General features: G+C 35.7%; 1 protein-coding gene across 7 annotated transcripts in view; it reads right to left on the bottom strand.

Annotated features, from left to right (window-relative positions):
• Positions 1–14,693, bottom strand: part of CDH18 (cadherin 18, type 2) — a 686,463-nt gene that overhangs the window by 89,757 nt on the left and 582,013 nt on the right. For all 7 annotated transcript variants that reach the window (XM_014546326.1, XM_005874484.2, XM_014546327.1 and 4 more), the window contains one exon: positions 1,224–1,391. In XM_014546326.1, the coding sequence (XP_014401812.1) occupies positions 1,224–1,391 (168 nt within the window). The remainder of the gene's footprint in view (positions 1–1,223; positions 1,392–14,693) is intronic.

Raw genomic sequence — 14,693 nt, 5'->3', positions numbered from 1 at the left:
GGGTTAGTTCTGCAGGGCTTTTAAACAAAGAAATGTGAGTGTGGAGAATTCTGAGTTGAATTAAGGGTATGCAAAGTATGACTATGTTTTAGGAATGATCAGTATTCCACCTGGCTGAGGCTGAGGTGTACTGAGACCAACATTAAGAGATAAAGCTGGGGAGCCCTGGCCTGTGTTGCTCAGTTGGTTGGTCACCAGTTTGATTCCTGGTCAGGACACTTGTCCAGGTTGCAAGTTCAGTACCAGTTGGGGTACAGGAGGCAACTGATAGATGTTTCTAAGTCACATCAATATTTATCCCTCTCTCCCTCTCCCTTCCTCTCTCTCTAAAATCAATAAAAAATATTTTTTTTAAAAAAAAGAGATAAAGTTGGGGAAGGAATTTAGCACTAACTTGTGAAGAGTCATTACTGACATACCACATTGTCTATTTTATTACAGTTTTGAAACATCATGTGGAAGAAGAACATAAGGGAAAGATCCCTTACAGAACTTTTATAATTAAAAATCATTCTATAAAATGTCATCTACAGTTCTGCCACATCAAAAATATTCAAATATAATTATTTATTGTCCCTTCTGATATCATAAATATCACTTCCTTTCAAGCACACAGAACTGATACTTCTCCCTGAATTGCCTGCTAGTTTATGCTCTCCATTCTCAAGACTCATATTCTACTCCAAAATCCTACCTTATTATATTAATTGCACCCTGATGTTGGATTGTTGTATGGTGTGTGTGTGTGTGTGTGTGTGTTGTGTGTGTGTGTGTGTGTGTGTGTGTGTATGTGAAGAGGATTCATTCCTAATATGAAGGATTTTCTTTTAAGTTTTAGTAAAAAAGCTTCCCATGCAATTATTTTGCCTCAGAATGCCCATATCAAAGAATATTTTGAATATCTCTATGAATACCTTGGTAACCCATAAATACTTTAGCCAATGCAGGATATCATCACCCAGTATGATTACATCATTTTAAGTGTTTCACTGCAATACCAACTGAAACACACACCTTTAACACAGTGACAATTATCTACCAGGTTCAGGAGACAATAGGTAGAATGAAATCTTTAGTCTTGTGTATAGACGGGAGATCATATGGCACAAAAATAAAACATTCCATTTATGATGACAGTAACATGCCACTATAGAAGGAAGTATTTCATCTGCTTTATATAAATGAATAGTATTACATTCAAATAAGAAGAAACAGGTACATACTCTGAGGAAACCGTGGGGGGTTGTCGTTGACGTCGGTCAGGGTGATGTTGACCGTTGTCGATCCTGAAAGCCCTCCGACTTGCCCAGCCATGTCTTTGGCTTGAATGACCACTGAGTAGTGCTCTCTGGCTTCTCTGTCCATGTTATGTAAGGCAGTTCTAATAACTCCTGTAACACATATTTTAAAGCCCAGAATGGGTTAGTCAATAAATGAGAAATGACATAGAAATATTTATCCTTTTTTTCTGTTTTAAGAAATGTATTTTTAATGAAATATGTTTGAAAGAAAAGCCAGGCTTCTGAGGCTAAGCGTACCTTATCAATGTTACTAAACTGTCCAATTAAAACATTTATGACAAGCACACATCCCAAACCATCCTATCCATGGGAAATGTAAGATGCCCATCTCGGCATTCCCTGGAGGGCAGATTGCAACCTGAGCTTGTTCGTTCTTCTGGTTTCTCAACTTGTGCTTCTCAGTTGAGATGATCTGAGGTTACTTTTCCTCTTTGCAGAGAATTTACATAGTTTCTTGACAGTGATGTCAAAGTTGGATGAAGGAAAATGTTGGGGAAGTGTGGATACTTGAATGAAGATGATAGGTGGGAAACATTTTAACATATACCAAGATTAAGAAACTCACTATTTTTGGCAAGAAATAAAAACAATAAGAACTAGATCTAAGTATATATGCAAAATAAAGTTATGAGACTGAGTCAAATAATCACATTTTTTTATTTTTATAGGGACAAAGGAGACATTTAATGGACTTTATCATGAATTAATACTTGAATCCAACAGAGATTAAAAAGATTATATATCCATTTCTAATTATGTGTAAGTAAACACACAGATATGCACAAATTAGATAGCCTTGTTAAGAGAGGCCTACATTTAAAAATTAAACACATTTTCGAGAGAGCCAAGTTTACCCAAATACTATTAAGTCATAAAATAAGAAAAAGTGTCCTCATGTAGATGGTCTATCTTATAAATAAATATCTAAATCTATATGTATATATGCTTTATGTGGATGAAAATATATAATATAAATATAGTTGTTACCCCAAAACGTTTGTCTACATTTAACAACCACCTTTTTACTTTTATTAAAAAAAATATCTGGATCATGCCACTTTTGAGAATGACACCAATGGCTTCAATCACACACTTGATTAGTTAGCAGTGCAATTCACAGCATGATGCCAATTATAATAACTGCTAACTATAGTGTTGAACTCGTTTGCAAACAATATCTTGATATAATGAGAGAAAATTAATTGTATATTCAAGCAAAAAATAGTCTTTTAAAAATGGAACGAATAGTCAATCGGTTGTTTTGAATAAAAAACACCGAACTTCTGGAATTTCTTACTGAATTGATTTACTGGATGTGTAATGACTTTGAGAGGAGAGCCTTGGGCACCAGAAAAAGAGATCCCACAAATTTCAAAATTTGTGAATATATAATTGAGAAGTTCATAAAAACTTTCCTGAAGCTAAATATGAAATGAAAATTATTCTTATCAAAAATTATAATTATATGATAATAAGTGATTCATCTAACTCATGCATATAAAAAAGCCTCAAGCATTCTTATTAAAAAGAACAATGTATTATAACATGTAATAATTATATAAGAAAGGATTGAGTTGATGCAGAGGGGATGAGGTAAGAATTAATATATTTTATAAAATAAATATATATGTTCTACTATTTGAAACAAAATAAAGATGCTATTCTAAAAAGAATACATCATAAGAGGGACTTACCTCTGGTGGGAAGAAGTATAAGATTATTGTCCAGGAAAATGCTTTACAATGAAATAATTAAAGTAATATTCTGTATACTATAAATATATAAGTAAAACATTGATCATTACAAAGTGAAGGATAGATACATGCAAAAAAAATAAAAACTGTACCACTCATAAAATATTTAAAAAATGCTTTAAGGACTAAAATGTAAATCCTCAAATCATAAAACTGGAAGAAAATAGACAAAGTAAACTATCTGACATTAGTCTGACTAACATCTTTGTGGACACGTCCCCTTGAGCAAGGGAAACAAAAGAAAAAATAAACAAATGGGAATATATCAATCTAAAAGCTTCAGTACATTGAAGGAAAACTTCAACAAAACAAAAGCAACTTACTGACTGGTAGAATATATTCACTAATGATATATCTGATACAGGATTGATGCCCCTTTTTAATTGGATTTTTTTATGGAGTTTTAATAGTTCTTTGTATATTTTAGAACAGTCCTTTATCAAACATCTATTTTCCAAATATTCCCTCCCAGGTTATGGCTTGTCTTCTTATCCTCTTGACGATGCAGTGTCTTTCACAATGCAGAAGTTTTTAAGTTTTTTTGAAGTTCAGCTTTTCAATTATTTCTTTCATGGACCATGATTTTTGAGTTGTATCTAAGAAGCCATTGCTAAACTCAAAGTCATGGGGACTATCTCCTATGTTACCTTTTAGGAGTTTTATATTTTTGCATTTTATATTTAGGCCTGTGATTCATTTTGAGTTACCTTTTTAAGGGTGTAATGTGATTTAAGGGTGTCATGTTTTTGCATGTGGATGTTTATTTGTTTCAGCACAATTTATTGAAATATTATCTTTTCTCCATCGGGTGACCAAAGACTAGTAGAGCTCCAAACCCACATGCTAAAATCTTAAGAGTTCATATAGTGACCTGGATTCAGTCGCATACACCACCTCAGCCACACATTGCTTCTCAAAACTGTGTCCTTGAAAACAGCTCCTGTCATGGGAACCATACGCATAAGTAATATTCCAAAGGCAGAGGTTGGGTGAGGAGCCCCATATTGCTCCAGTCCAGCTGGAGGATAAACTGGTCTTGTTGACTTCCCCCAACATCTATAACAAATACCACAGCTGGTTGTAATGCAAGAGGGTCAAGATCATACTTTAAGAAGCTATAGTTAGAAAGATGAAATTTTACCAGTATGTATTTATACTTTTGTTTACTTTTAATCTCCATCATGTCATGCCAAAAAGTGCATATATGTATGGAAACACACACACATAGACAAAAATAATGTGCAATGGTATTACATATTTTCAAAACTGTGAAGCCTAAACTCATGTACCAGATTAAACTATATTTACACAATGCAAGTAAGAAATGAAGTCTTATTTGTCTGTTTGGGTTTTTCTGCCATACATCCATGTACACAGTATTGTAATCTACTTTACTTTTATCTTCCAAATAAACCTAATAAGGACATAAACATGGCCTTTTCATTAAGTAAATTTGTAAAGAAAAAATATGAAGCAGCTGTGGCTCAATAGTTGCGTGTCAGGAGGTCACAATTGGATTCCTGATCTGGGCACATCCCTGGTTTCATACTCGATCCCCAGTGGGGGGGGCATGTGAAAGACAGCTCTCTGGTGATTCTCTCTCCTCTTTGATATTTCTCCCTCTCTCTCTCTCTCTCCTTTCCGCTCTGAAATAAATAAAATAAATTAATTAAAAAATAAAAACATATTATATGAAGCCGCTAAAGTAATTACCATAAATTATTGCATTGCTCATTTGTTTGAAACAAAGAAAACTCTTCTATTTACAATACATGTTGGGTAACTGGTAATGGCATATTGTGAATGTTTGCAGGACATGCTTCACTAGCAATGTTTACTTCCAAATTGTTAACGGGAATTGTTGCCTTTTATTCTCCTGTGATGCTGGGTTGAATCAACAGGATGTGATTACCATTGTATTATGTTGTTTTGTTTCTTATTACTTTCCTGGTAAATGATTGCAGGTGCCCCACTGCCTGCAAATTACCTATTGACTACTGCTTCCCAATCACCTTGATATGTAGGGGCTTGTAACGGAATTACTCTCTGCTGAATACAAGTTCATAACATTGAAAACTCATCTGTGGATATAAACATTGCTTGTTGAATCCAACTCACAGGTCTGCCATATGTGTATGTTCCCTGAATGATGAGATTCATATACAGCAATAGATTCTCCAAAATGTTTTCTTGCATTTTTACTCACTAAAAAGGATTTAAGATTGAAATGTAAAAATTCAGTTCATTAGATATTGCCACAGAAGACTGCAAAATAAAATCCCTAAAAGGCTAGAACAAATGAATAAGAATGCACATTCAAATTCCTACAGAAATCTCCAAGGTACATGTGCACATTCATAAAAGAAACTGGTAAGATTTCTTCAATGTCTAAACTATAATATGCACTTTAGCTCAAGTGCTTATTTTACTTCCTTATTTGCCTAACTGTTCATTCACTCAATGTCTAATATGTTATTATGTAATGTCTGTTAAAATGTGCTGGTCTTCCAATGTTTTTCTAATGGGGCATGAGGGCCACTTGATAACAAAATCATGTGAAATGTCAATTATCATGCAACTTCAAGAATGTCACCTCAGACCTACTGATCCGAACCTGGGGGAGTGGGCCTGAGCATCAGTACTGGGGACAAGCTCCTTTCCCCAATCTCATGAATGGTCAAATTTGATATATCAATCTAGAATTGAGAACACATGATATCTGGCCTTAAGGTGCTCATATATCATTGAAGGATCTTTTTGTTTAAATTAATATGAATTCTGAGAGGTTTAATAATGTTCATAAGTTCCACTAACCATTTTCTACATGATGACACTTATCATCTTGTCACTAATAATTCATATTTAAGTTCCACTAACCATTTTCTACATGATGACACTTATCTTGTCACTAATAATTCATATTCCCAGCTGCCTCACTGTGGTGAGTTAGGAACCTGGGAGATTCTTTGTGTTAGCTATTCACTTGCTATTTAGTTTAACATTTAATATATTATATGGTATGTTTGCTCAGTATACATTCTGAAATTTCATAATGATTATAAAGATCATGTGGCTTCCATAAGTTCTTGTTTACAATGAAAGCAAAATGATTTAGACATTGAATCTCTATGTATCCATCGGCAACACAGTTCCAGAAATCTCTTTTTTCATTCATCACCAATTTAATGTATGCTGAATATTTTTATGACTTACAGGGCAGAGCTTATGACATTAGAATGTTACGATTTGAGTGTTTACTGATAAAGAAATTGATATGCAAATCTGGAAAGTTAAATAATACAAAAAATATCATTTCTTAAATGGCAAACAAAACCCAGACTTCAGACTTTTGATAACCCATTGTTATCAAAATGGACAAGCATGAACAAAGAGTACTTTATGGGAGAATGGTATGCTTACAAAATATGGAAGGATGATGAACAAGCATGGTATCCATGCAAATTGGATCTGACATTAGTAAAGGTGTGCATCTGGGATGTGCATGACTGCATGGACAAAATGATATCATTGGAAAATGATCGTAGGAGAACAGTAAAGATCAGGTTCTCAGAAAGTGTTAAAACACTCTCTAAATATTTGTTTTGTTCCTCAGGTGACAGAAGGTTTGAATAGTTGTCTTGCTGTCCTTGTGGACAGCCAATACTGACTAAACTTCACTACCTGTCAGTTGGTACTGGATGAAGCTGAGCAAAGCCATGGTTGTTTCTACAGTCATATTCAGCATATTCCAGACTCTAAATTTCCAGTGGGTAATGGAATAACTTCAGATTTGTATTTAGATTTTTCTGTACATTTTATTTTAAATAAAAACACAGAATATATAAAAAAGCCTAAGCAACCATTATGACCGAATGACTGGAATGACTGGTCACTATGAGTCACACTGACCACCAGGGGGCAGACGCTCAACACAGCCAACCTCCCCTGCACCAGCTGGCACAGATTGTGATCAGGGCCTGCAGGCCAGCCTCTCACTGTCCCTCCCCCCTGCAACCCCATGCACAAATTCGTGCACTAGGCCTCTAGTATTATATGACACTGGCACCCCGGAATTTGAAAACAAACAAAGCAAGCAATTCAACATATTTAGCTTCAAGTTATGACTCATAGAATTAATAATCATAGATTCATGCGGCAGACATTTTTATGCTTTAGTAAGTAGATTCAATTTTTTCTTATTTATAATTTTCTCTTCCTATGATTAGAATTTATATTGAAGCATTTTTATTTCTACTGAGCAGAAAAGAAAGGAGATTCACATGTTTTGAATATGTAATGTGACTTCAGGTATATATCTCATATATATTTTTTCCAATGAATTTCATGGGAAGGCAAACTCAAAGTTTAAGTAACTCTCCCCAGATCATAAATCTGCAAAACCAGAAATGTAACCCAGGTCTGCCTGATAAAAAATCCAAATGCCACAGTGGCATTTTAGATAGGAACATCATCATCATGAAAGTAAGAATTATCTTCTTTATAGATTTGGGACATAAATCAGACATATTCAAGGAGAATGTAGTTGTGTTGATGCGTCAGTAAAGATTCGTCTGACTTAGAAAGTTTCATTTCTCTTTTTTCTCTTTTTTCATTTCATTTATTTTTATATCTGTTGTTAGTGTTTTAATGGGATCTATACTTTCAAAAGATCAGTTATTAGAATCCTTAATAATCATACCAATAAAAACACAGGGCTTCCAGGGCATTTGTGAAGGCCAAATATTCCACAGAATTTCAGACTTTTAGCATACCTATTCTATTCAGCAAGTATGTACTGAGGCAGCACTATATGGAGAAATATCAACTATAAATTTTGAAAAAGCCTTATCTTGGAGTAAATTCCAATAGTGATGATGATGATGATAATGGAAGTGCTGCCCGTTATTAAGTATTTATTAAGCACCAGAAGCCCAATGCATGAAATTCGTGCAGGAGTAGGCCTTCCGTCCCCCAGCTGCTGGCACCAGCTTCCCTCTGGCACTCGGGATCTGGGCTTTCCTTTGGCCTTGTGGCAGGCAGGGCAGGTGTGTGTATGAGGCCCTATGCAGAAACACCACCTCTGAGTGTCCACTGCCTGTCATCACCGAGGTGAATACCTCTAGGGCTAGGGCCCCCCAGCGGGAGGGGAGGGACCCCAGCCTGAGCCCAGCCCAGCGCATCGCCCAGCCTGCCTAAGCCACTGGGTCAGCCGGGCTCTGCCGATTTCAGATCCACTTGGGACCTGGGCTTTCCTCGCAACTTTCGTCTGGAAGGACTTCTGGAAGGAGGTCTGGTCTAATTAGCATTATTATGCTTTTATTATTATAGATTATGAAGAATGCTTTATTTTGATTATCACACTAAATCCTGACATCAACTGCCTATGAAAGTTATTCATATTACCCTACTTTTTGTTTTTATCAAAGAGAGATTGCAAGTACAGAAAGGTTAAGGAAAATTGCCCAAGGAGAGATAGGTACCATAGAGCAGTATTCATTCCATACATCACTACCCTCTGAGTTTCTGATTCCTTGTGAAGGAATTGAGGAAAATACTGCAACTGAGCCTGAAATAGATTTTGGAAGGATGTCTACATTTTGACAATGTGGTTTCAGACATGATCCTGGTTCTCTTTGTCAGGTTGGGTTCGAATAGCATTGGAATCACAGTTCTAATTATGATCAATAAGATGTCAGAAAGGTGGTGAATAGCCTGGGCTAACTGAGAGATTTGACTAAAAACTGAGGATTCAGTCTTTTGTACAACAGAAGAAAGAGCAAAAACCCAAAGAACTAAATATCCATCTTGCTCCAAGTGGCCATTAGCAGTTTTTGGTCTGACTTATTCAAGAAACTGAATACTCATACCACAAGTCTGGGCTGGCCTATGCCTGTTTTGGCCAATACAGTGCAGTGGAAGTGAAATTATGGCAATTTCTGCCCTGGACTTAGGAGAACTAGAAGCTTCTACTTTGATCTACATAAGCCCTGAGCTTTCATGTAAGCAGTCAAGCTACTCTTCTCTCTAGAGTCCACATGTAAATAGTTAAGCTACTCTGCTCTCTAGAGAGGCCCTGAGATGGAACAGGCCTGGGACCTATCTGAGCCCAGTTCCATAGCTCTTTCCACTGACAAACCAGGTATATTGAGTGGACTCATCTTTGAACCTCTACAGAAATCCAAGTATCATCTGAATGCTAGCAAGTAACCAAGTCAATGCCATATGAATCAAGAAATTGCCCAGATAATCCCTGCTCAATTTCTTCACTTCCAAAACCACAGTTGTTTTGAAAGTTTCAAGTTTTGGGGTAGCTTGCTACACTGTAATGGCATTTCAATTCAAAATATACATGTAAACACATACATACCCATATATGGACACAAACACACATTTATTCCTAATGCTTGATGGTTGGCTTTCTATGTTTCTCTCTCTAACACCTCTTCCCTCTCTCTCTTTTTGTCTTCTACCCTATCCTTCTCTCCAGAACTGAAATACATATACACTTATATATACAGAAACATATACCTCATATATTTCATCTATGGCACATGTAAACATATTCTATGAGTCCAGGTAAAAAATAGTATTTGGAGGATAAAGAAAAGAAGAAATATGAAACTGACTTCCATAAAATTGATGTATAATGAACACATGGAATACAACTTCTGTAAATAATGAAATATTAAGATTCTCATCATCTGGAAATTTGTACTCTATGGAAAGTAACAAGATTGTAATTGATCTTTTTGATCAAGAGAATTCATAATATAATTTCATCTTTAAAATAGCAAATAAAATATTTTTATCAAATAGTGAGTGTTTGCAGAAATATTCCATTTAAGTAGAAATGTATTTTCTTGGAAAATAATAATGAAATCTATAAATCTAGAACTAAAGTATTATTTTCCCCAAATAGCTGTTCATGTAGTTTATAAAAAATTCATGGACTCAAAATGCAGAAACAAATAATAAATATTAAGTTAATCATATAGACATATTATGCCTTGTTTTAACATTGCCATGTTTTTTTTCATTATTCTGCTTTTTATTTTTTATGTAATTTATTTTTTTCTCTATAGTTTTATGTATGATGGTTAAAATGAATTTAAAAAGGTTAAACATCTTTATGTAAGTTTTTATAATTCTCACTCAAGCATACAATTTTACTGAGAAGTTGAGAAAGGGGAAGGGAGAGAGAGAGAGAGAGATAGAGAGAGAGAGATTGATTAATTGCCTCCTGTAAGTACCCCAATTGGGAATTAAACCCACAACCTTTCAACATATAGGACGATGCTCAAATGACTGAGCCATCCAGCCTAGGTTATATAGGTTTTTATAAAAAGTCAAAATTATTATTTAAGAAAGGGTACTTAATATAAATATCTCAAAAAAATTGAAACATTTGTTGTTGAGAGGACTACAGTAATTTTCCATGTATAAGACGCTATTTTTTTTCTAAAATCTTTAGAGAAAATTTATATATCTCAAAAACATTTGAAACATTTGTTGTTCAGACAACTACAGTAATTTTCCGTGTATAAGACGCTATTTTTTTCTAAAATCTTTAGACTGGAAAATTTATGGGTGTCTTTTTTTAAAATATATTTTATTGATTTTTTACAGAGAGGAAGGGAGGGGGATAGAGAGTCAGAAACATCAATGAGAGAGAAACATCAATCAGCTGCCTCCTGCACACTCCCCACTGGGGACGTGCCTTCAACCAAGGTACATGCCCTTGACCGGAATTGAACCTGGAACCCTTAAGTCCACAGGCCGACGCTTTATCCACTGAGCCAAATTGGTTAGGCTATGGGTGTCTTATACATGGAAGTCAGCCGAGAGCAAATTAGGGGTGGGGGACAAGCACAAAAATATCTACATTATATATAGCTTATTAGGTGGTGTTAATTGCTGGGGGGAAATGAATATTTGGTGTGGGCTAATAGTTTGAACTAGGATTAGAATAGTGGGGTGCTAGAGTTACCTAGTACAATTCAAAAGAGTTGATTGTTAAAATTTCAAAAACTTGGAGAGCTGGTTTGTAAATATGGCCGTTGTTAAAATTTAAAGTATACAAATGTAAAAGTCAACATCATAGTAATAAAATGATAAATACTGGAAAATCATCACTTTCTAATTGAATTAATATATTTTACTATTGTTCATGTTCTTGTTGCTATTTATGTCTATTTTACCTCATGGTGGAAATATAATAGAATGGTGTAATGCATCCTAAAAAAATTATAGAATCTATATATATAAAAGCCTAAGGGACTGGACGACCAGACAATAGATAACTGGACAGTAGCTATGATGTGCACTGACCACCAGGGGGCAGACGCTCAACGCAGGAGCTGCCCCCTCGTGGTCAGTGCGCTCCCACAGTGGGGGTGCCGCTTAGTTGACACAGGGGCTCCTGACACCTGGCTGAGGGCTGGCAAGCGCAGCTGAGGTCACAGGAGCCTCTCCTGCGAACCCTCCCCCTGCACGCCCAAGCAGTGGGACTGGGATGAGTGGGAGCAGCTTGGCGCCCAGCCCAGGCTCGGGCTCCTCCCCGGCTGCCTGTTGCTTGATGCACTACTTCATGCTGTGCAAGATCAATGTGAACAGCAGGCTGGAGCCCCAGAAGCTGGTGGGTAAGGCCAGGCTACAGTGGTGCAGAGGTCCACTGATCCCCGCAGGCCACGCTGAGGGACCTCACCAGTGCATGAACCCATGCACCGGGCCTCCAGTGCATTCTATAAAATTTTGTAGAATACTATTGCTCATTCTTTCCAACTCCATGTTTGGTGGTGTCACTTGTGTTAACTTGTCACTTAAAAATCATTGACATTGGGGGTATTTTTATTGTGCAAATCAGCAAATGATACTAAATCGAGGCTTAATTTACTATTTTTTTATTTTCTACACTTGCAAAAGTAAAGGAGAAGGCATAAATAAAGCATATTAAAAGGAAATAAGCCATTACATTGGGAATAATAAAAAAAGTTGAAGAATACTATTGTAACTAATAAAAACTATTGTTCAACTTAGCAGAAAAAAAGTGGCTCATACTAATAGAGTTGATAAAAAAGTGAAGTTTGTATAAACTCTTTTATTTATGTTAATGTAAACAAAAATATCAACAGACACACCATTCAGAACTAAACATGTTCATCAATGACCCCAACAACGACTTTGCTGATTAAGATAGTAATCAAGCACTTATTTGCAATAGGATTTTGTTAATATTCATTGAATTGTAACAATAGTTTGCATGTGGATGCAAGAGTTTGGCACACATCAATGCAAGCATTCTGTAAGAATCAATACTATGTGGACTTTACAATAAAGAGGAAATCATAATTATTTATAAATTGGGTGTTACATATCTTATATCAGTAAAATGTACAATAACAATATATACACTGTGGCAAAAGTAGGTCTACAGTTGTTCATATGGCAACTAATTAGTAAATAATAATACTGTACAAAAATAATCTCCGTTTTGCATACTGACAACTGTAAACCCACTTGTGCCCACCGCTGTACTTATAAACAGGCATACATATTTATGCATGTTAAATATTTATGAACATGACACTGACTGCTAGGGATAAATAGACTTGAAAGAGGTGAGGAAAAAAGTTCCAGAAAAAAAGAGAGAACAAGAGAATAGCAAGTACAAGTGTTCTAATGTGGATGCTTTCTAGCTTCTTTGAGAAAAATCTGTGAGGTCAGCATCTCTGAAACAAAAAGAACAAGAAGAGGAGATGATACCAGAATGACATGCTGGGCCAGATCACTTACAGCATGTACATTAAGGTATTGTAATGCTTTTTACTTTAGCCACAAATGGGACAGGAAGCCATTGCTATGCTTTTGAGCAAAGGAGTGACATGATCTGATATAATTTAACATGGCTGTGTTGGCTGCTGTTTTGGGAACAAACTATGTGGAACAGGGAGGAATTAAGGAGATAGCTTAAGAGATAATTAACATAAAGTTAGTTAAAATGGAAATGAGCAGATGTGGTCAAACACTGGGTATGTCTTGAAGGTAGTACTTGCTGATGGAATAGGTATGAGCTGTGAAAGAAAAACAGAAATAGAGTATGGACCAAAGTTTTGGGGCTGGGATCGAGAAGACTGTGAGGACTGTTTTTGGGGAGGTGGTTGGATTACAGCAATTTGATTTTGAACATGCTCTGTGATATGCATACTAGACACCCAGGCAGGATGTTCAGGTGGCATACAGTACCCTGTGAGGACTGTTTTTGGGGAGGTGGTTGGATTACAGAAATTTGATTTTGAACATCCTCTGTGATATGCATACTAGACACCCAGGCAGAGATGTTCAGGTGGCATACAGTACTGGTATGTTGGTGTTTAGAGGAGCAGTTCAGAGTAGGAAGATAAATGTGGTTATCACTAAGACAATATTTAAAACCTTTCAGCTTGATGATATTAGCAAATGAATAATTTGTGCAAAAGGCTCAATCACTGTGAACACAGCCACATGCCAGCGAATTTGGAAGAAAAGGTGGAAGCAACACATAACCAGTGATTGTTGAGAAAGAAAAAAAAAATCCTGGAAAGGTATTTTAAGTAAGAGAAGCTGATTTGGTTGACAAATGCAGTTGCTAAATCAAGTATGATATCACCTTAAAAGTCTACAAAATGAATTGGATCCAGTGATATCATAATGTGACATGTGACAGCCACATATATACACTTAACAGAAGATATGAAATGAAGAAAAGGATATGTGAGGCATGTTGGAGTACCTTTTTAAGGGCAAGAACACTGATTGAAAGTGGGGTATGGGGGAAAAGGAGATATTCAAATGGCAGTCAGTCATTTGGCTTAAGGACTTGGGTCAGTAGGGTGCCCCTTTACAAGATTAGAAGTATAAGATAAAGATCAGTGAAAAGTGTTAATTCATGATTATATTTACTTTTATGAGCTTACAAGCTATCAATGTGAAAAGACTGATGGGTAGTTGAACACATGGTGTTCAGTAGAAAGGTTTGGCAAGTCAAGATAATGATAGTTATAAAGAAGAGCTGGATGTCACAAACTCATCCTTGCCCAACGTAACGAAGAAAGTGCCATGGACTACAATTAGTTGCTCTCTATTCAGTCTTCATTCCTTGCATTGTATACTAAAATCTAGCAATCAGGACTGAAAATTTTTATTTTATAAAAAGGAAAAGTGAGACAAAAAGCAATGTATCGAATCTTAATGAGTATAAAACAATAAAATATTATTTTGACTGAACTTAACATATTTTTCCTTCTATATATATGACTATTGGAAGGACAGAATTAGCTGAATTACTCTTTTATGTTGGCAAGGTTAAATCAAGTTTCATCAAAAACAGCTTGACTACATTGAATTTTCCTCAACTAGGTTTTAACAACTGTTTTGCACAATATAGGTCAGTGGTTCTCAACCTTGGCTGCACATTAGTCTCACCTAGGAATCTTTTTAAAATCCTGATTTCTGGGCCTCATCCTCCAGAAATTCTGTTTCTTTGTTACTAATGTTGTGGCCCCACCCCATAACAAAGGAACAGAAAAAAAATATTTTTAAAAATACATTTTTATTGATTTGAGAGAAGGGAGAGGGAGAGAGAGATAGAAACATCAATGAT

This window comes from Myotis brandtii, unplaced genomic scaffold (assembly GCF_000412655.1).
Source record: "Myotis brandtii unplaced genomic scaffold, ASM41265v1 scaffold440, whole genome shotgun sequence".
Lineage (NCBI taxonomy): Eukaryota > Metazoa > Chordata > Mammalia > Chiroptera > Vespertilionidae > Myotis > Myotis brandtii.
Note: the sequence above shows the minus strand (reverse complement) of the source record. Positions and strands in the feature narration are given on the sequence as shown.